The 22,992-nt window shown below is 40.2% G+C and overlaps 1 protein-coding gene and 1 pseudogene across 3 annotated transcripts; both read left to right on the top strand.

Annotated features, from left to right (window-relative positions):
- Window positions 1–113: 113 nt before the first annotated feature.
- Window positions 114–9,544, top strand: LOC135554711 (zinc finger protein OZF-like; annotated as a pseudogene).
- A 4,142-nt stretch (window positions 9,545–13,686) lies between these two features.
- LOC135554712 (zinc finger protein 239-like) lies at window positions 13,687–21,420 on the top strand. 3 transcript variants are annotated; one of them, XM_064987139.1, is made up of 3 exons: window positions 13,687–13,890; window positions 18,197–18,374; window positions 19,504–21,420. In XM_064987139.1, exons 1-3 carry the CDS (start codon window positions 13,882–13,884, stop codon window positions 20,427–20,429), a joined length of 1,113 nt encoding a protein of 370 aa, XP_064843211.1. In that variant the 5' UTR covers window positions 13,687–13,881; the 3' UTR covers window positions 20,430–21,420. The 3 variants fall into 3 exon arrangements, with proteins under 3 accessions (XP_064843211.1, XP_064843210.1, XP_064843212.1); XM_064987138.1 differs by having other exon boundaries at window positions 18,197–18,386; XM_064987140.1 differs by lacking the exons at window positions 13,687–13,890; window positions 18,197–18,374 and adding an exon at window positions 18,401–18,876 and having other exon boundaries at window positions 19,136–21,420.
- The last annotated feature ends 1,572 nt before the right edge of the window (window positions 21,421–22,992 follow it).

Genomic DNA, 22,992 nt, shown 5'->3' with positions numbered 1-22,992 from the left:
GTTATTTTCGAGCAATAAATGACACTCCCAAAACCGCTTCGGGCACTTGAAGCGTTGATGACTATGTACGGTAGGTGGCGGCACCTCGTAAACACCTCAGAAGAAGCCGAAAAGCATCAACAGGAAGTTCTTTGTTACCATCCTCTATCTCGTTTTCAAACTAAAATAAATTCCACAGGATCGTTTTGATGTAAAATTTGTCTCCATTTATATCCAGTTTTGATATGTAAAAGGACGTCTGATTGCGCTGATCTAGCTTTTCTTTATCTGAACGCCGTGACAAAGAAAGTAACTCTAGCGTACACATTTACTTTCATATTTTTTATTTGAAGAAATAATCGCTTCCAAGATGGATCGGGTAAGTTTGGTTGACAGTTATGAACAGTGTCCTTACTGTGGTGTATACAACGTCTAGGTCTCGTTTCCTTTGATCTTCCACATCTATGCGTTCCACTTGAACGTCTAGACAAAAGAAACCAGGGTGGTTATTTCAGCAAAGTAACCCACTAGCCAATCGCACACAGATTGATGATACAAGCAATGCGCAACCAGCAGGTCAAGTGAAGGCAAAAATAAATAATTAAGCATAGGCTACACCAGTGATGTATATAAACTCTGTATTCCTGATGATATGTATTGGCCATTGAGAGGCTACACCAGTGATGCATATCATCAGCAATACAGAGTTTATATACATCACTGGTGTAGCCTCTCAATGGCCAATACATATCATCAGCAATACAGAGTTTATATACATTGGCCCTTGAGAGGCTACACGAAATGATGCATGTTACGTCTCACTTTTGCAACATTTTTTCAAACTTTATAGTTCTATTCCATTATGTTGTAGTCGCGCTGAGTATGCATTGGTTGAAGCTCAATGTCAAATTAACATTTCCCTACCATCATATCTAAGCCATTATGAAGCCAATCTCGTTGGAATCTCGCAAATCAACTTGACAACACTCCCCACCTTTCAGGAGCTGTCCAGCCGTCACGGAGTAACATTAACTTCTAACAGAGTCCTTAGCAATTGATTTGTCAGAGTTTACTCCCACCTAGCTCAAATTATGTAAGTCAAATGAAAACGAGCAAAGAGCTATCATAAAGTGACCATTTGATTTAAATGTCGGATTGAGTCAATTTGTAAGTACAACAGATTTGATTACTTATTGCTCTCACATGCATATTTCTGTCCATTAGGAACCAACAATGAGCTCCTTTTTGTAGCATTTCTGACATATTTTTAGCCGTATCTCAGAGTTATCTAAACGGGCCAGCAACTGTTCTACAACACAGCTGCTATTAACTAAAGTCAGCTTGCTTGTCCAAAGTCCAGCAGCTAACCTCTGTAGCTACCTAACACCAGTCAGTTGAATGCCAGCTAGCTAATGAACAGGCTAAAGTAGCTAGCTATATTTGTTTAAGTAAGGTCTGTTACGCAACTTCAACCATTAGCTAGCTATAGCCAGACAACAGCTGACTAACACAAGGTAGCTAACGTTAGTTCACTTCCAAACGTGAGTCATAAATATTTCCAAAACATAGCTAGCTAACTACATCGGTTCAACAAACCAACACCAAACGTTGGGCAAATTGTCACGCGATGCAAGTAGGTTAAGAGCTAGCCATATTTCACTGTCAAGACAGGACACAACTCAAACTGTAGTTGAGAAAACAAATGCACATGTAAACATATGCAGTGAGCAAATGCATGCTGGCTAGTATCAGGACAAACTCACCCGTTTCAAACATCCAGAATAGATTCCAGTATGCTCCTTCTCCTGTCTTCTTGACGTTGTAATCCATATGTGTGCTGATCAACTCTGCCATTAGACAGGCTTGATTGTATTTACAGCTCCATCTGGACTCTCCCTCAACTTGAGACATCTGTGGCACATTGTTTTGTGTGGAAAAACGGCACATTTTAGGGTGGCCTTTTATTGTCTCTAGCAGAAGGCTGTGTAATGATCATCCTGTTTAATCAGCTTTTTGATATGTCACACCTGTCAGGTGGATGCATTCTTGGCAAAGGAGAAATGCTCACTGACGAGGATGTAAACAAATTTGTGCACACAATTTGAAAGAAATAAACTTTTTGTGAGAATGGACAATTTCACTGAGTATACAAAACATTAAACTTATGTCATCATGAAGTGCTTTGAGGCTAGTTAAGGATCATATCACCTCCACCTTACCTGACACCCGAGACCCACTTCAATTTGCTTACCTCCCCAACAGATCCGCAGACGATGTAATCGCCATGACAATGCCCTATCCCATCTGGACAAATCAAATCAAAGTTTATTTGTCACGTGCGCCGAATACAACAGGTGTAGACCATACAATGAAATGCCTACTTACAGGCTCGAACCAAAAGTGCAAAAAAGGTACAGGGTGAACAATAGGTAAGTAAGGAAACAAAACAACAGTAAAAAGACAGTGAAAAATAACAGTAACAATACGGTTAAAGTGACTATGCATATATGATGAGAGGAATACCTATGTAAGAATGCTGTTCATTGACTATAGATCAACCTTCCACACCATAGTACCCTCCAAACTTATTAAGCTCGGGGCCCTGGGTCTGAACCCTGACCTGTGCAACGGGATCCTGGACTTCCTGATGGTTTGCCCCCAGGTGGTGAAGGTAGGAAACAACACCTCCACTATGCTGATCCTCAACACTGGGGCCCAATAAGGTTGCGTGCTCAGCCCCCTCCTGTACTCCCTGTTCACCCATGACTGCGTGGCCACGAACGCCTCCAACTCAATCATCAAGTATGCAGACGACAACAACAGTAGTAGGTCTGATTACCAACAAAGATGAGACAGCCTACAGGGAGGAGGTGAGGCCCCGGGCGGAGTGGTGTCAGGAAAATAACCCCTTCCCTCAATAAAACAAAGGAGCTTCAGGATACAGCAGAGGGAGCACACCCATATCCACATCAACGGGACCGCAGTGAAGAAGGTGAAAAGCTTCAAGTTCCTTTGTGTACACATCACTGACAATCTGAAGTGGTCCACCCACACAGACAGCGTGGTGAAGAAGGTGCAACAGCGCCTCATCAACCTCAGGAGGCTGCATAGATTCTGCCTGGCCCCTAAGACCGTCACAAACTTTTACAGATGCACCATTGAGAGTATCCTGTTGGGTTGCATCATCACAAGGACATCAACCACCCGAGCCACGGCCCATTCACTCCGCTATCATCCAGAAGGCGAGGTCAGTACAGGTGCATCAAAGCTGGGACCGAGAGATTGAAAAACAGCATCTATCTCAAGACCATCAGTCTGTTAAACAGCCATCCCTAGCTGGCTACCACTGTTACTCAACCCTGCACCTTAGATGCTGCTGCCCAATGTACATAGTCATGGAATCACTGGTCACTTTAACAATGTTGACATACTGTTTTACTAATTTCATATGTACTGTATACTACTGTATTTCAGTCAATGCCACTGACATTGCTTGTCCAGATATGCTATACATTTCTTAATTCCATTCATTATTTTAGATTTGTGTGTCTTGTTATGAGTTGTTGGATACTACTGCACTGCTGGAGTAGGACCACAAGCATTTCGCTAGATCTGCAATAACATCTGCTAAATATGTGTATGTGACCAATCAGATTTGATTAAGAAAGAACACCTGCTCTTTGGCTCAATCAACCTAGTTGTCTTCTGAAATCGAATCAAATTGTATTTGTCCCATGCGCTGAATACAACATCCTTACTTACAAGCCCTTAAAGAAGGTGAGGTCAGTACAGGTGCATCAAAGGTGGGACCGAGAGACTGAAAAACAGCTTCTATCTCAAGGCCATCAGACTGTTAAACAGCAACCACTAACATTGAGTGGCTGCTGCCAACACACTGAATCAACTCCAGCCACTTTAATAATGGGAATTGATGGGAAATAATGTAAAATATATCACTCGCCACTTTAAACAATGCTACCTAATATAATGTTTACATACCCTACATTATTCATCTCATATGTATACATATATACTGTACTCTATATCATCTACTGCATCCTTATGTAATACATGTATCACTAGCCACTTTAACTATGCACTTTGTTTACATACTCATCTCATATGTATATACTGTACTCAATACCATCTACTGTATCTTGCCTATGCTGCTCTGCACCATCACTCATTCATATATCTTTATGTACATATTCTTTATCCCCTTACACTGTGTATAAGAAATTAGTTTTGGAATTGTTAGTTAGATTACTTGTTGGTTATTACTGCATTGTCGGAACGAGAAGCACAAGCATTTCGCTACACTCGCATTAACATCTGCTAACCATGTGTATGTGACAAATAAAATTTGATTTGATTTTGATTTGATTTTTAACCAACAATACAGTTTAAGAAAAATAGATGTTTAGTAAAAAATAAAAATTACAAATAATTAAAGAGCAGCAGTAAAATAACAGTAGCGAGGCTCCCGTTGAAGTTGGATGTTGACATATACCTCAGCCAAATACATTTAAACTCAGTTTTTCACAATTCCAGACATTTAATCCTCATAAAAAAATTCCCCGTCTTAGGTCAGTTAGGATCACCACTTTATTTTAAAAATGTGAAATGTCAGAATAATAGTAGAGAGAAGGATTTATTTCAGCTTTTTCTTTCTTCCATCACATTCCCAGTGGGTCAGAAGTTTATATACACTCAATTATTATTTCGTAGCATTGCTTTTAAATAATTTAACTTGGGTCAAACATTTCAGGTAGCCCTTCCACAAGCTTCCCACAATAAGTTGGTGGAATATTGGCCCATTCCTCTTGACAGAGCTGGTGTAACTGAGTCAGGTTTGTAGGCCTCCTTGCTCGCACATGCTTTTTCAGTTATGCCCACAAATGTTCTATATGTTCATTTGTAAAAAAAAAAAAATACAAATTAAATGGAAAAACATAACTCCCCTTTGACATTATGGGGTATTGTGTGTAGGCCAGGGATGACAAATCTCAATTGTATCAATTTTTAATTCAGGCTGTAACGCAACAAAATGTGGAAAGTCCAGGGGTGTGAATACTTTCTAAAGGCACTGTATATCAATGTTGCTATGTCTTAGTGTTAAATCATGTTTGAAAGCGTTAAAGCTGCAATATGTTTGTTTTTGGGAGAATTCACATAGCAACGTCAGTTATAGATCTGTCATTCTCATTGAAAGCAAGTCTAAGAATCAGTAAATCTGTTCTGTGTGTGTTATTTCAATGCTTCCCATTTTTATTTTGTTTTTCAGTCTTACTTTCGGATTTGTGCACCAGCTACAAACATCTGAAAATACAGTGATTTGGGTTATGGAAAATATATTTCACAGCGGTTTGTTTAGGTGGTACAACAAATCTCTACAGTGCACTTCTTGGCAATTTTAGCAACCAGAAAATGGTGGAGCAATTTTTGCATGGGCGTTTAAATAATATTTGTAAGTGTTACATAAGGTTCTATAGTGTTTTATTGTGTTACATCATGTTTTTTGGTAGGCTAGATACCATGTTAAGGAATTCCTAATTATCTTTCCTTCCAACGTCGTCACTTGCTCACTTCCCTGATGTTGGAAGGAAATGATGTGTATAAAACATATGGTGTGAACACCCACGAGCCCATGCTTCCACCAATCCAATGCCGTTAAGTTTTTTTCCCCCCATCACTTTGTTGCAGTTTTGAAGTATGTGGTACATTTTCACAGTTCTAAACACACGTTTCCAAAGTTCATTTACAATTAATTACATGAACAAATATTTTCCAGTTATTTGTAAACAATACATTTAACTATAATTGAATCAAATTGCTCAAAACTTAACTACTAAACAAATTGTATAGTGTCAAGTTTAAGTACAGTTTGAGAACTGTATAAATTGACATTCTTTTAATTTATGTTGGAAGGTAATTCCAAATAATTGATAGATATGGCTGTAAATACTACACTGTCCTTCTGCCAGTGTACTTTTATACAGTAGGGCAAAGTGGGTCACTGTGCTACCAATTGAAATGATGGTAAAGTGTACAATGTACTGCTGAAATACTTGGGTGGTAAATTACAGTTTATTCCACTCATTTTCTGAATGTTGATGATACACTGTAAGCTGTTGATTTTAGATGAGGATGCTGTTACAGTAACAAGCCCCATAAAGTAGATCTTAAGCAATGTTACATGGGGCAGAAATTGTACCAGGTTACACCAATACCTTTTACTGTAGTCTTCTGCTACATGTTACAATACTCCTATATCTGATGGTTTCTTCTATGTATGTACTGTGTAAGGATACTGAAACTATAAGACTGACTTTCTCAATATGCTGCAAAAGTTGGATAACGTGCAGCAGTAGTTCTTGTGTTAGGTTTTTCATCACTGGTTATTTGAACAAACCACAATTTTTTATTTCACCTTTATTTAACCAGGTAGGCCAGTTGAGAACAAGTTCTCATTTACAACTGATACTTGGCCAAGATCAAGCAAAACAGTGCGACAGAAACAACACAGTTACACATGGGATAAACAAATGTACAGTCAATAACACAATAGAAAAATCTGTACACAGTGTGTGCAAATGAAGTAAGGAGGTAAGGCAATAAATAGGCCAATAGTGGTGAAGTAATTAGAATTTAGCAATTTACAAAGGAGTGATATGTGCAGATGAGGATGTAGAAATACTTGTGTGCAAAAGAGCAGAAAAATAAAAACAAATATGGGGATGAGGTAGGTAGTTGGTTGGATGAGCTATTTACAGATGGGCTGTGTAGAGCTGCAGTGATCGGTTTAGCTTCTCTGACAGCTGACGCTTAAAAAGTTAATGAGGGAAATGTAAGTCTCCAACTTCAGTGATTTTTTTGCAATTTGTTCCAGTCATTGGCAGCAGAGAACTGGAAGGAAAGGCAGCCAAAGGAAGTGTTGGCTTTGGGGATGACCAGTGAAATATACCTATGGTGCAGAGTGATTTAGCAGGTTTTACAATCTTTCACATTTTGGAAGGGGAGGGGACATTCCAAAATATCTTGAGACGTTGGAGCTCCTCTTTCCATAAACTCTTATGGCTCCTCTTTCCATAAACTCTCTAACTCTTTAGCTCTACTAACACGTATGAACTAAATTGAGCGGCTAATTTGTTCAACGCCAATGAATGCTCAATTAAAGGCTCTTAACATAAGATGTTGTAAAAAATATCAATTCCATTTGAAAAATTTGCCAAAGTGATTTAAAAAAAAATACTAGACATTTGTGTAAAGTAGTGAACGATTACACACTTCAGGAGAACGGAGTTATAAGGATGCACCCAATCAATCAGAGATTTAGACTAAAGTAGTCGGAATATCATTAGACCAAACATTTATGTACAATTCTTCCTGTGGTCACCAGGACAGAGCTAGTCCGTCCCCCTCCAACCTGCCGGAGACCCCTGGTCACAACTCTCCTGGTAGCACCTTACTGCTGGGTCTGAAGAGGGTGTCTGTGCGGCTGGTCGACTGCAGGAAAACAGCAGGGCAGAATGGAACTGTGAGAGAAGGACACGAGGAGGGAGATTTGATTTCATCAAGTAAGAACAATGGGGTGTGTGGATTAGACTACAATCTGCTTAATTGATTTATAAACAGTAAAACACTCAGTTGCTAGTAAATTGTCGATTTAATTTCGTGAACGGAGGGTGGTATACCTAATAAACTGGCCACTGAGTGTATTGATGATAAGACAGGCAGGTAGTCTTGGTTTAGTGCATTGGTCCACAAATTGAAAGCTTCCTGTTTTGGATCTCTGAACCGACTAGGTGGAAAATCTGTCTGCCCATGAGTAAGGTACTTAGCCTAGAGTAACCTAGTTATTCAATGTTTTTGTTTCACAGGGGACACCCCGAACTGTCGTTCTCGCAGTGGGAGGGGCTTATCAGCTGGGGCACTTCAACCACATCATGTTGCTGACGAGACAGAGAAGAGTCTCTCCAGATCAGAACATCTCAAGAAACACCAGCAGAGACGTATAGGGAAGAAACCTCACCACTGCTGCTCTGACTGTGGGAAGAGTTTCACAAGCCAGAGTGACTTCAGTATTCACACCGCAGAGAAACCGTACTGCTGCTCACAGTGTGGGAAGTGTTTCGCTGCTTCTAACACCTTCAAATCTCCTCTGAGAATTCATAAAGGGGAGAGGGCTTACCCCTGCCTTTGATTGTGGGAAAATATTTTCTTATTTGGGAGCCCTAAACATACACCTGCGAACACACACAGGAGAGAAGCCTTATAGCTGTGATCAGTGTGGAAAGAGCTTCAGTCAATCTGGGACCTTAAATTCACACCAGCGAACACATACTGGAGAGAAACCTTATAACTGTGATCGGTGTGGGAAGAGATTTGCTCAGTCAAGAGAGCTGACTAGACACCTGCGAACACACACAGGAGAGAAGCCTTATAGCTGTGATCAGTGTGGGAAGAGCTTTGCTCTATCAAAAGCCCTAACTATACACCAGCGTATACACACTGGAGTGAAGCCTTATAGCTGTGGTCAGTGTGGGAAAAGCTTCAATCAGTCAGGCAACCTGACAACACACAAGCTAACACACACTGGAGTGAAGCCTTATAGCTGTGATCAGTGTGGGATGAACTTTGCTCGAGCTTCCACCCTGAATAGACACAAGCGAACACACACTGGAGAGAAACCTTATAGCTGTGATCAGTGTGGGAAGAGCTTTGCTCTATCAGATAAACGAACTATACACCAGAGAACACACACTGGAGAGAAGCCTTATTGCTGTTATCAGTGTGGAAAGGGCTTTGCTGTAGCTTCCACCCTGATTAGACACTATCGAAAACACACTGGAGAGAAGCCTTATAGCTGTGATCAGTGTGGGAAAAGCTTTGCTGTAGCTTCCACCCTGAATACACACCAGCGAACACACACTGGGGAGAAGCCTTATAGCTGTGATCAGTGTGGTAAAAGCTTTGCTGTAGCTTACAACATGATTAGACACCACCGAACACACACTGCAGAGAAACATTAGATAGATATGCAGTACAGGTAAGCCCTGTTGATAGCTGCCAACAAGCCATGTTGGGTGTGTCAAAGAACAGTGGTTGCCTAGCTAGGGGCTTCTAAAAATGTACGTTAGCTAGAAAGCCACTCATTAACGTTAGTTGTGTGTAACGCACGTTACCTTCCTTACAGGTAAAAAGAAAACCAGCATAGGGCAGCATAATGACTGACAAGTCCTTTGTGAGCTAGCCAGCTGGATAACGTTAACTCGTCGTTCGTGTAGTCAGACTTGCTAACTTTAGCCCAGCACTAGGGCAACAGTAGTTAGTTAGCTAGCACGTCACCACGTAAAAAAATTGACTACACGAATGTTGAGCTAATGTTAACTAACATAGCTAGCTAAACATTAGCTAAATATCCCTGCCTTGGTGAGCTAGCTAACATGTCACCACTTGGAAAAGTGTGATTACACAAACAGTGAGCTAACATTAACTAGTTGGCTAACTAGCTCACAAAGGACTTGTGGACTCAATGTTTTTCCAATACAAACTACAAAAACGGTTTTGTTCCAGAGTGCTTCTGTTGTACATGATTAGTCAAATGACCTGTGAAATCAGTTTGACACGTCAGCAGGTATGGAAATTAAGCTATCCCAAGGCTAGTACTTTTCAGATTGTGCTAGTAGAAAAGGTGCCAAACTAGCCCGACACAGCAGTGAAATTTTACCTTTACCAACAACGAGTGCCACAGATTTAGGTCCCAAATGTTACCCGGGCTAGTAGACATTGCGGTCTGCTGGCCAGTGACCAAAATCCTTCAATTCCATCCTTGCATGTCAGTTCCTTTCTGACGATCCCCTGTTGGTCCATCTCAGTGACCTTGTAGCTGAGGGTTTTAACTTTCCTCTTGAGAATTAGAATCAGAAGTACAGTCATATAGCTCATTGCAAGACCTCACCTCTTCGGGCAAATAGTACTCTACACTGTCCTGATCATCTGCTCTGAACAAAAATATAAAACGCAACAATTTCAAAGATTTTACTGAGTAACAGTTCATGTAAAGAAATGAGTAATTTAAATAAATTCATTAGGTCCTAATCTATGGATTTCACATGACTGAGAATACAGATATACATCTGTTGGTCACAGATACCTTAAAAAAAACCTAGAGGAGTGGATGAGAAAAACAGTCAGCGTGTGGTGTGACCCACATTTGCCTCATGCAGCATGACACATCTCCTTTGCATAGAGTTGATCAGGCTGTTCGTTGTGGCCTGTGGAATGTTGTCCCACTTAGGGCTGTGACATTTTGTCAGTCAGTTATTGTTATGCAGACTGCCAGTCTCACAGTTATTGACCATTAACACGAGCATGTTTAGCATCTCCAGGTCTCCACTCATACAAGCTGCTGATTCACACCTTTGAAACATCTACATAAAAAATAAAGAAAAAAAGTCCAAAATCTATTTAATATACACCATCACAAAAAATCCATTATTTATTTTAGTCAGGACTAACAAAATATTATGATATGAAGAAAATGTATTTCAGAAGAGCAGAATATGAGTTGGCCTGCTGTATATTATCTGGTTATGCTCCATGCCATAGTTTATTTTACCCTTATTTTACCAGGTAAATTGACTGAGAACATATTCTCATTTACAGCAAAGATCTGGGGAATAGTTACAGGGCAGAGGAGGGGGGATGAATGAGCCATTTGGAAGCCGGGGATGATTAGGTGACTGTGATGATATGAGGTCCAGATTGGGAATTTAGCCAGGACACCAGGGTTAACACCCCTACTCTTACAATACGTGCCATGGGATATTTTTGTGACCAGATAGTTAGGACACCCGTTTAACATCCAGTCCGAAAGACAGCACCCTTTACAGGGCAATGTCCCAAATCACTGCCCTGGGGCATTGGGATATTTTTTTAAACCAGAGGAAAGAGTGCCTCCTAACTGGCCTTCCAACACCACTTCCAGCAGCACCTGGTCTCCCATCCAGGACCAATCCTGCTTAGCTTCAGAAGCCAGCCAGCAGTGGGATGCAGGCTGGTATGCTTCCTGCAAAGGCTGTAGGCTTGTTCATTTAGCTGACAAAAGATGCTTATAAGGCCCATGTCGTTATCTTATATTAAATTATTTTTATAGTAAGAAGAATACAATTGATCTTAGCTGAATAAAATAGGATATTTTTCCCATTCCAGAGCGAATATGAAGTGGCTTTGTTGAATGTAAAAGTGATCATTTGAAAAAGGTCCTATACACTAGTTTTACAGTTATTTGGCAAATTTAGTTGTAAATGATAAACCTTATGTTATGATTTCAAAGACATTCTATATGGGCTGCATGATGCAATTATAGCCTATTGATGAATTTGGGAAGTTACAAAAAAAAGAAGCTTGTGCTCTGTTCCTTGCCTCAGGCTGCACAGCTGTTCTCACATCAAGTGATCAGATTTTCACCCAACAGACTATTCTCAATTTAATATTTTCTTTACTAATGTGTAAAATTTGTTCTGATTTAGAATGGCCCATTATCAAAGGAACAGGAATAGGGGAAAAATACATGTCATCCTTACGCACTTGAACAGCAAATGGTGGCAGCACACCGACCAGGTAGGCTACTCTTTTTCTTTTTTGCAGAGCATGTGCTTAATATGAGCAGCTGAAAAATAAATATAAAACCACTTATTTCACTCCAAACATCAACCACTGTTTGAGGAGCATGTGCTCTCTGCGCAACAGGTGTTATTCCCCCCAAACACTGTATGCCATGGGCTCTCCAACCCTGTTCCTGTAGCTAACCAATGCTTAACTTGGGAAACCAAGTGAAATCTGTTGGGGAACATCAAGAAGGAAGAAGGCGCTCAGGAAAGGAATAAAGGAGAGAGAGGAGGAGATGGAAACATATGGGACTGAGATATTCTGTGTAGCTAAAGGGAATGTGTCATCCTATTAAATAAAAATATGAATAGAAAAAAGTCCCGACTAAAAACAAATTCACTATAATTGTAGGCTAACTGTAAGCCGCCCTGCACCATCAATGAACCAACCGCATCGCCTAGGTCTATACATTTTCTCACAGATGTTGGAATGTAGCATAAGGTAATCAGTTCATCTAGTATGCATAATAATACAATCCACAGTCAAACACACAAGAGATCTTAAATGTTTATTTGTAACATTTATTTTCACGTTTTTCTGCCGTGCGTAATATGTGGTAGACTAAGTATTGTATAATGGCACAATCATAATTTTTATACAGTTTTTTTTTTTTGGAGGGGGGTTCGGCTTCATAACTCATAACTCATAACTCTAATATGCATATAGATGTTTGGAAGTAATCATCACCTTAAAGGCTGTCCATTTTGTTGTGTTAGGGCTTTGAAATAACCTGCTGTTGAATTTCTTTCTTCAAATGTATTTTCACAGTGAAGTGAGTTTTAAAAGCATGATACTGTTTTGATGATAAGTGTTTGACATTAAATGCAATTGAAAATCACATCATAGTGGCAGGTCCTACAGGCTCTAGTTCTGTCACACCTGGAATACTGTTTAGTAGGGACCTCTGAAAATGTAAATTGGCTCAGAACAGGGCAGCATGGCTGGACCTTAGATGTACATGGAGAGCTAACATTAATATGCATGTCAATCTCTCACGGCTCAAAGTGGAGGAGAGATTGACTTCATCACTACTTGTTTTGTAAGAAGTGTTGACAAGCTGAATGTACCGAGTTGTCTGTTTAAACTACTAGCACACAGCTCGGACACCTATGGATACACCACTACACATGCCACCGAAGGTCTCTTCACAGTCCCCAAGTCCAGAACAGCTTATTGGAGTGGCACAGTACTACATAGAGAATTGGCTACATAGAACTCTATTCCACATCAGGTAACTGATACAAGCAGTAGAATCAGATTAAAAAACAGATACAAATAAACCTTATGTAACAGCGGGGACTGTGAAGAGACACACACAGGCACAGACGCACAGACACATTAAACACGCACTCTACACACACGTACACATTTATTTTGTATGATATATATGTGATAGTAGAGAAGTGGCCTGAGGGAACACACTTAATGTGTTTTGAAAAGTGGTATGAATTGTCATGTAATATTTTACATTGTATATAACTGTTGCTTTACCCCAGGAAGAGAAGCTGCTGCCTTGGCAGAAAGTAATGGGGATCCATAATAAATAAACCTTAGAAAGCCATCGAGCCATTAGCTCGTTTGAAAGACAATAACAAGAAATTTCTCTAATCTCATATTCAGCCTGCCACCTTCCAGCAAACCCCAGCCAGTCAGAGGCTGCAAGCTATTTTAGTTGTTTATATAAATACCTTAGGATTTGTGATTTTTATTGTATTTGCAAACAATACAACCACACGTGGACAAAATGCATTTACAATCATTGACAACGTGATGCATCTAATAATTTACAGTTGAAATAGATTAATTACATATTGATTACACCAAAAATCGTCTACATTTGTCATTGATTTAACATACTATATATGAGGGAATACAAACAGTTATTTTCTAGCAATAAATTATACTCCCTGAACCACCTCACCCACTTGAAGAGAAGTGTTGATGACTATGTACAGTAGGTGGCGGCACCTCTTAAACACCACAGAAGATGCCGAAAAGCATCAACAGGAAGTACTTTGCTACCGTTTTTTTCACAGGATCTTTCTGATGTAAAATTAGTCTCAATGAGACGTTTGTTTGTCACAACTTAAATCCAGTTTTGATATTTAAAAGGACGTTTGATTGCGCTGGTCTAGCTTTTCTTTATCTGAACGCTTTGACAAGGAACGTAACTCTAGCGTACACCTTTACTTTCATGGTTTTTTATTTGAAGAAAGAATCGCTTCCAAGATGGATCGGGTGAGTTTGGTTGACTTATCAACAGTGTCCTTACTGTGGTGTATACAACGTCTAGGTCTCGTTTCCTTTGCACTTCCACATCTATGCGTTCCACTTGAACGTCTAGACAAAATAAATCATGGTGGTTATTTCAGCAAAGTAGCCCACTAGTCAATCGCACACAGATTGATGATACAAGCAATGGTTAGCAGGTCAAATCAGAACCATGGAGAAATAGTTAAGCATAGGCTACACCAGTGATGTATATAAACCCTGTATTGCTGATGATATGTATTGGCCATTGAGAGGCTACACCAATGATGCATGTTACGTCTCACTTTTGCAACATTTTTCATATTATTTTGTTCTATTCCATTATGTTGTAGTCTCGCGGAGTATGCATTGGTTGAAGCGCAATGATAAAGTACAAGTTCCCTACCATCGAATCTAAGCCATTATGACGCCAATGTCGATGATATCTCGCAAATGAACTTGATTGGATAAACACAACACACTCCCCGCCTCATCGTGATCTGTCCAGCGGTTACGGAGTACCGTATACCGGATGTCTAGTAGGGTCTTTAGCAATTGAGTTTTCAGAGTATTTTCTACGCCCATATGCCTCAAATCTAGAAGTCAGATTTAAAACAAGCATCTAGCGACCATAAAGTGACCATGTCATTTAAAAAATGTCGGATTGACTAAATGTGTAGGTTCAACAGATTTTATTAAATTTTATAAATAATCGCTGTCACAAGCATAATTCTGTCCATTAGGAATCAACAATGAGCTCCTTTTTTTGTAGCATTTGACAATGCTGACATATTTCAGCCGAATCTCAGAGTTCTATCTGAACGAGTCAGAAACTTTGTTGTTCTGCAACAACACAGCTGCTATTAGCTAACATTAGCTTGCTTGTCCAACAGCTAGCCACTGTAAATAGCTAACAGCTGAAAGCTAGCTAATGAACAGGCAAATAAATGTATCTAGCTATTTTTGTTTACGGAAGATTTGTTACACAAATAACTTCAGCCATTAGCTTGCTATAGTCATACAACAGCTGACTTGAACACAGAAGGCATCTAACGATAGCTAATTCACTTCCAAATGCCAGCCCTAAATATTTCCACAAAACATAGATGGCTAACTATATAATTTCAAAACCAACAACAAACTTTGTGGAAATTGTCACGATACTACCTTGCAATGCAATTTGGCTTTTACAACACTAGCTAGCTACTCTGTAGTCCAAGCTACGGTAAGATCTAGCCATATTTCACTGTCAGACAAGACAACTCAAACGGTAGCTGAGAAAACAATACAAATGTAAAGAGCATGTTGTCCACTGCAGTGAGCAAATGCATGCTTGCTAACATCAGGACAAACTCACCAGTTCCCGAACATCCAGAATAGATTATATTAAGCTCCTTCTCTCGTCTTCCTGACATTTTAATCCACATCTGTGTAGATCAACAGTGCCAAACGAACAACTGCCATTTGACCGACTTGATTATTTTTCCAACTCTGATCTGGATGGTGGACTAGCCCATGTGTTGGATATTTGCACTGCCGTTCTAGTGGTGAGGTGCTAATGAGGGTAAGAAAATATGTTATGAAATATTTGTTTTTCTTCTGAATGACAGGTATTGCTCGAAAGGTTTAAGGAAATACAGGCAGGCTCCACATTTCTACAAGAAAAAAACGCCCGGTCAATGAATCATGATGGTCTTGCTTTCATAAACACTGAACAAAAATATAAATGCAACATGTAAAGTGTTGGTCCCATGTTTCATGAGCTGAAACAAAAGATCCCACAAAAAGCTTATTTCTCTATTTTTTTTTGCAGAAATGTGTTTACATCTCGGTTAGTGAGCATTTCTCCTTTACAAGATAATCCATCCACTTGACAGGTGTGGCATATCAAGAAGTTGTTATAAAAGGCCACTCTAAAATGTGCGGTTTTGTCACACAAAACAATGCCACAGATGTCTCCTAGTTTTGAGTGAGCGTGTAATTGGCATGCTGACTGCAAGAATGTCCAGCAGCGCTGTTGGCAGAAAATGTGCTGTTAATTTCTACCATATGCCGCCTCTAACGTTGTTTTAGAGGATTTGGCAGTACCTCCAACCAGGCCTGACAATTGCAGACCATGTGTATTTTGCGGGCGAGCGGCGTGCTGATGTCAACATTGTGAACAGAGTGCCCCATGGTGGCGTTGGGGTTATGGTATGGGCAGGCATAAGCTACGGACAACAAACACCATTGCATTTTATCGATTGTCAATTTGAATGCACAAAAATACAGCGATGAGATCTTAAGGCCCATTGTGAAGACCTTTTTTTAAGGTTGCTGTAACCAACAGATGCATGTCTGTATTCTCAGTCATGTGGAATCCATAGATTAGGGCCTAATGAAGTTATTTCAATTGACTCATTTCCTCATAAGCACTAAAATCTTTGAAATTGCGTTATGTATTTATTCAGTATAATTTTTAAAAAAACATCGGAGAAGTTTAGCCTTGTGCTTCAATGTTCATGGTTATTGCGGAAATTTCCCCACCATGCTATTTACTTTGCACCTATAGCCTGTTATATCGCTGAGTCGACCTTTAAACTCAGAATATGCTATTCTGTTCTTTTGAATGTTTTTATTTTCTTAATTCCTTTTAACTATCAAAATAAAGAAAGTCACACACTCCATGTACAATATCCCAGCAATTTAATGGGTATTTACCAAGTTTCGGCATCACTGTGCCTTCCTTAATTACTGCCAAAATATTTATTAGACGGTTTAAAATGTAGACAACGTGCGTGCATCATTGTTGGATTCTTCTAGTGTAGGCCTACCTCAAGATGTTGTTTCCTACCTTCACTAGCTTGGGGCGGCACGTCAGAAAGTCCAGGACCCAATTGCACAGGGTGGGGTTGAGACCCAGGGCCTCCAGCATAATGATGAGCTTGGAGGGCACTACGGTGTTGAATGCTGAGCTGTAGTCAATGAACAGCATTCTTACATAGGTATTCTTACAGGTGGGATAGGGCAGTGTGATGGTGATTGCATCGTCTGTGGACCAGTTGGGGCGGTATGAAGTGGGTCTAGAGTGGCAGGTAACATGGAGGTGATATGATCCTTGTCTAGTCTCTCAAAGCACTTCATGATGACAGAAGTGAGTGCTGCAGGCAGTATGACTGGTATAAAACATATGGTGGATTCTCCCCCTAGCCCACGACTCCACCAATTGTCTTTGGTGCAATTTTCACAAGTATGTGGTACATTTTCACAACTCTAAGCACAAAATTCTGTTTCAAAACTCTAAGGCCATCTTCTATTGATTAATTTTGAAAATATTTTCCTATTGTTTGTTTCAGACATGTAACAATAATTTAATCAAACTGCTCAAATCTGAGCTACGAAACTAAAATGATATAGTGTCTAGTTTACTTTCAGTTTTTAAAAAAATCAAAAAACCATTTGAAATGATGTAGTGTACATGCTCTGCTGAAATACTGTGGTGGTATAATCCACTCATTATCTCAATGTTGTTGATACGCTGGAAACCAACAATTTTACAGTAACAGTAACAAGTCACATAGAAAAGTGGATCTTGAACAATGTTGCATGGGGCAGAAATTGCACCAGGCTACACAATACCTTTTTACTGTAGGTTTCTACTACATGCCACAATACCCCCATATCTGATGGTTTCTTCTATGTATGTCCTGTATCAGGATACTGAAACTATGAGACTGACATTTTCTCAACATTCTCCAAGTGGGATAACTAGCAGCAATAGTTCTGGTGTTTAGGTTTTTCATCACTGGTTATTTGAACAGATCATGATTTAGCAGGTGTTACCATCTTTCACATTTCGGAAGGGGAGGGGACATTCGGCCCGTATCTTGAAAGAGACTGGGGAGCTCCTCATTCCGGTTCCGCTCCTCGTTCTAGCATCTCCTAAACTCTCCTAACGTGTATGAACCCAGAACTGAATAGAGCGGCTGACCATTTACGTGAGACTTTAGTTCTGGGTTAACCAAGACTAACTCAGGGGTGAAAGATGCGTTCAACTCCAATGAATGCTCAATAAAGGTTCTGAACATAAAATGGGGCATTACAAGTGTTATCAATTTTGGCATTTGTACTAAGAGTAAAAAAATATATAAACCACTTCCGTTTGAAAAAATCTGTACATTTGTGGAAAGTAGTGAACAATTACACACTAAAAGAGAAAGGAGATATAAGGATGCACCAATCAGAGATTTAGACTAAAGTGATCAAATGTTTGGTCTAATGATATTCTATGTACAATTCTTCCTGTGGTCACCAGGACAGAGCTAGCCCGTCCCCCTCCAGCCTGCTGGAGTCCCCTGGTCGCAACTCTCCTGATATCGCCTTACTGCTGGGTCTGAAGAGCCTGTCTGTGCGGCTGGTCGACTGCAGGAAAACACCAGGGCAGAGTGGAACTTTGAGAGGTGGGCACGAGGAGGAAGACTTGATTTCACCAAGTAAGAACAATGGTGTGTGTGGATTAGACTGCAATCTGCTTCTGCAACTTCTGTTAATTGATTGATAAACAATATATACTCATTGGCCAGTTTATTAGGTACACCCGATCGGACCCCCTTTTCCTCCAGAACATCCTGAATTCTTCAGGGTATGGATTCTACAAGGTGTCGGAAACGTTCCCCGGTGATGTTGGTCCATGCTGACGCAATGGAATCACGCAGTTGCTGCAGATTGGACGGTGGCACATTCGTGCTGCCAACAGTCCGTTCCATCTCAACCCAAAATACTCTATTGGGTTTGGTCAGCACAGTGGCATTAAAATGTTGCTGAATTGGTATCAAGGGCCCTAACTTGTGCCAGGAAAAACATTCCCCACACCAGCACACCATCACCAACATCCTGCACCGTTGACAACCGGCTGTGCCATGAACTCATCCTGATTACACCCAGTCCTGACTCTTATCAGCATGACGCAACAGGAACTGGGATTCCCCGGACCAGGTAATGTTTTTCCACCCCTTAATTGTCCAGTGTTGGTGATAGCGTTCTTACTGGAGTAGCTTCTTCTTGTTTTTAGCTGACAGTAGTGGAACAGTGTAGTCGTCTGCTTAAATAGCTCATGAGTGACGAGGATCGACGAGTTGTGCGTTCCAAGATGCCACACTGCACACCACGGTTGTACTGCGCCGTGATTTTTCTGTTTGCACAATTCTTGCCATTCTCCTTCGACCTCTCGTCAACAAGCTGTTTTCCCCCACAGGACCACCTCTGACTGGATGTTTGTTGTTTCTCGCACCATTCTTGGTAAACCCTAGACACTGTCGTGCGTGAAAAGTCCAGGAGGTCGGACGTTTCTGAGATACTGGATCCAGCTCCCTTGGCATCGACACTCAGGTCGCTTACGTCACTTGTTTTGCCAATTCTAATGTTCAATCAAACAGTAACTGAATGCCTGTCTGCCTGCTTTATATAGCAAGCCACAGACGTGTGACACTGTCTGTAGGAGTGGTCTATTTTCATGAACGGGGTAGTGTACCTAATAAACTGGCTACTGAGTGTATATCGATGGTGATATGTTTATGGACCCATATTTCCAAAAACGATTCATTCAATGTCTTTGTTTCGCAGGGGACACCCTTAACTGTCGCTCTCTCAATGGTAGGGACTTATTTTGGGAGCCTCAACAACATGTTTGTGACAAGGTAGAGAAGAGTCTCTCCCGATCAGAACTCCTCAAAAAGTACAGATGTACAGGGAAGAAACCTCACCACTGCTGCTCTGACTGTGGGAAGAGTTTCACTAGCAGGAGTGGTTTCATAATGCACCAACGGAGTCACACTGGAGAGAAACCGTACTGCTGTTCTCAGTGTGGGAAGAGTTTTGCTGCTTCTAACGCCTTCAAATCTCATCTGAGAATTCATACAGGAGAGAAACCTTACAGATGCTCACAGTGTGGAAAGAGTTTTGCTGCTTCTAACACTTTCAAATCTCATCTGAGAATGCATACAGGGGAGAAGCCTTACCCCTGCCTTGATTGTGGTAAAAGCTTTGCTAACACGGGAATTCTAACCATACACCAGCGCGCACACACTGGAGAGAAGCCTTATAGCTGTAATCAGTGTGGGAAGAGCTTTGCTCGGTCAGGAGAGCTGACTACACACCTGGTAACACACACTGGAGAGAAGCCTTATGTCTGTCTATGTGGGAAGAGCTTTGCTCTATCAGGACACCTGAATAGACACCAGCGAACACACACTGGAGAGAAACCTTATAGCTGTGATCAGTGTGGGAAGAGCTTTGCGCTATCAGAACACCTGAATAGACACCAGCGAACACACACCGGAGAGAAACCTTATAGCTGTGATCAGTGTGGGAAGAGTTTCAGTCTATCATGGACCCTAAATACACACCAACGAACACACACTGGAGAGAAACCTTATGTCTGTCTATGTGGAAAGAGCTTTGCTCATTTAGGGCCAATGAAAAAACACCAGAAAGCAGAAATGTGCCATATTTCCTCTCCCTCCTATCTGACACTGGTTCCAGATCACTAAATAAAGTATCAATAGAAAACATCTAGTGAACAGTCATATCCATCTCCCATTCTTAGACAGTTGCCTTAGTCTGATCACCATGGTAACCTCTGGAGCATAATATGCAGCTCTGATCTAGGATCAGTTCTCCCCTGTGTCTGTAATATCGCACATTGGGATTTAAACGGATAAATGTTATCAAGAGAATGTCATAGTCAACGTGTGTTTACGTACTCCTAAAACTAATCAATGACACATTGAATAATAATATTTATGAGGTCAAGGTAAGATCTATGCATGCTGTGTCTTGTGACAACGGTTAATGTAATAACTTTTAGATTTATAATGTAATAAAACCTGGAAATGTAATATCTTGTTGGTTAATATGATAAAATGTTAAATTGTTATAGTCATAACTTTTCCATTTCATGTAGGAAGTTACAGTATCATGTAACAACTTTTTATGAAAATTTTTATAACTTCAACCGATCATGTAATAACACCTAAACCAATGTTTAATCTGTTACTTCACTAATGTTTATAGTATACACATACCACCCTCCACCAATTACAAACCCACACACAAACATATGCACTTGTACTCACACACAAATACACAGTTTCATCATCAAGTTGTATTGGTCACATACACATATTTAGGAGATGTTATTGGTCACATACACATATTTAGGAGATGTTATTGGTCACATACACATATTTAGGAGATGTTATTGGTCACATACACATATTTAGCAGATGTTATTGCAGATATATGAATGCTTGTGTTCCTAGCTCCAACATTGCGGTAAAATCTAACAATACACAAAAATACACACATCTAAAATTAAAAGAAAGGAGTTATTGAAATGTACACAACTGCACAATCACACACACACACAATTATCTTTTTTTTTTTTACTGAATTCATCTGTAGGCCTTATGGTCAATGAGCCAGGGGGCTCAGTCGGGGTGAAAATGTCTCATAGACCTTAAAATAAAATTAATCACTGTGTCCCTGGAGTGTAAAATGTGTTCTATCATTGCAGCAATAGTAGCTTTCTGTGTGTTTATCACTATTTCTATTCATCCCTCCATCCCTTTCAGTTTGCCCATAGGGTAAAACCCCTATGACAATGTCAGCATACAGTACATCAGGTTATTACTCATGTATACCCTTTAATCATATATCATTGGAAATATTAGATTCATAGCTGTCCATCAGACACACCTTCAGAATGTTCAGATTGACAGAAATGTGAACTTTTAAATCTAGGATGCATATCAGAATTGCCTGTCATTGCTTTAAAAATTATACATTTTTAACTTGGTTTGACAAGTGGTTCTGAAACGCCATAAAAATTACCTTTAAAAAGTGTCCAGGCCTCGGACGGGGAGAACCCCAAAACGCACCCCCACTCCACCCTGATCTCCACTCTTCAGAGGTCACTCCATGCCTCAGGACTTTGATGTCAACGGAAGAGCGAGAAAAATATTAAAATAGACAAACATACTTTGATAATGTATTTATCAGATGGATGAAACAGAACAAAAATACACATTTGGAAAATATGAAGATCATAAAAGCAAATTTAAAAAGAGTAAGGGACCAGGGTAGCCTAGTGGTTAGAGCGTTGGACTAGTTACCGAAAGGTTGCAAGTTCAAATCCCAGAGCTGACAAGTTACAAATCTGTCGTTCTGCCCCTGAACAGGCAGTTAACACAATGTTCCTAGGCCGTCATTGAAAATAAGAATTTGTTCTTAACTGACTTGTCAAGTTAAATGAAGGTAAAAAAATGTATGGACTGTTGCCAGGTGAAGAGTGAAGAATTTTGACTCTGACTCCAATATTACGTGAATGCTGAAGACCCATAATTGTATCAATGAATCTAGTCACGGTAGCGAGCCTTGAGTCACCACTCAGAATACTATACGATGCAAGTGTCTAGGTTTACCGTTATGCATTCATTAAAATACTAAGTGACAAGAGCTAATATCTGGCAATCAATGATCTCGCATTAAAGATAAGAATCTCTGGATTAACTATCTAATGTAAGCTAAACGTAGTAATGAATAAATTGGCTACATTTCTTTAAATTGACAATTCTGTGACCTGTCATGGGCAAGATTTGAAATGACAATACCTGTTAGCAAAGGTGTCAGCTGGAGATGATGTGCAGGAGCTTTTAAGGGGTTGTTGTCTTGCATGATGTCTGCTGTTATGCTAGTTAGCATTTGATGGTAAGTGAGGTGGCACTTCCTGTATAAACACAAACTCCCTTCCTTGACTACTTCCTTCCAGCAGTGTGTATCAGGGAGATTCCTAGATGTGAGAAGTGTGCAGGAGGACCTGAGAGAAAGGAATGTGTAGTATTGATGTAAAAAGTTGTGTGTATAAACTGTAGGGATACACATGGTGCTGGAGATCAGATGTGTCCGGTGAGAGAAAGACAGGTTGAGGTTACCAAGATCACAGTAGTGCAGAAGGTGTTGTATGCTGAGGCAGTGAAGAGAGTAGTAGAGGAAGATGGGTCCAGGGTGAGGGATCCTGAGGATCCCTGTGATTAGGCCGAGGTCAATAAAGAA

This window comes from Oncorhynchus masou, chromosome 14 (assembly GCF_036934945.1).
Source record: "Oncorhynchus masou masou isolate Uvic2021 chromosome 14, UVic_Omas_1.1, whole genome shotgun sequence".
Taxonomy (NCBI): Eukaryota; Metazoa; Chordata; class Actinopteri; order Salmoniformes; family Salmonidae; genus Oncorhynchus; species Oncorhynchus masou.
The sequence above is the reverse complement of the archived record's forward strand: the minus strand, read 5'-3'. Positions and strand labels throughout refer to the sequence as shown.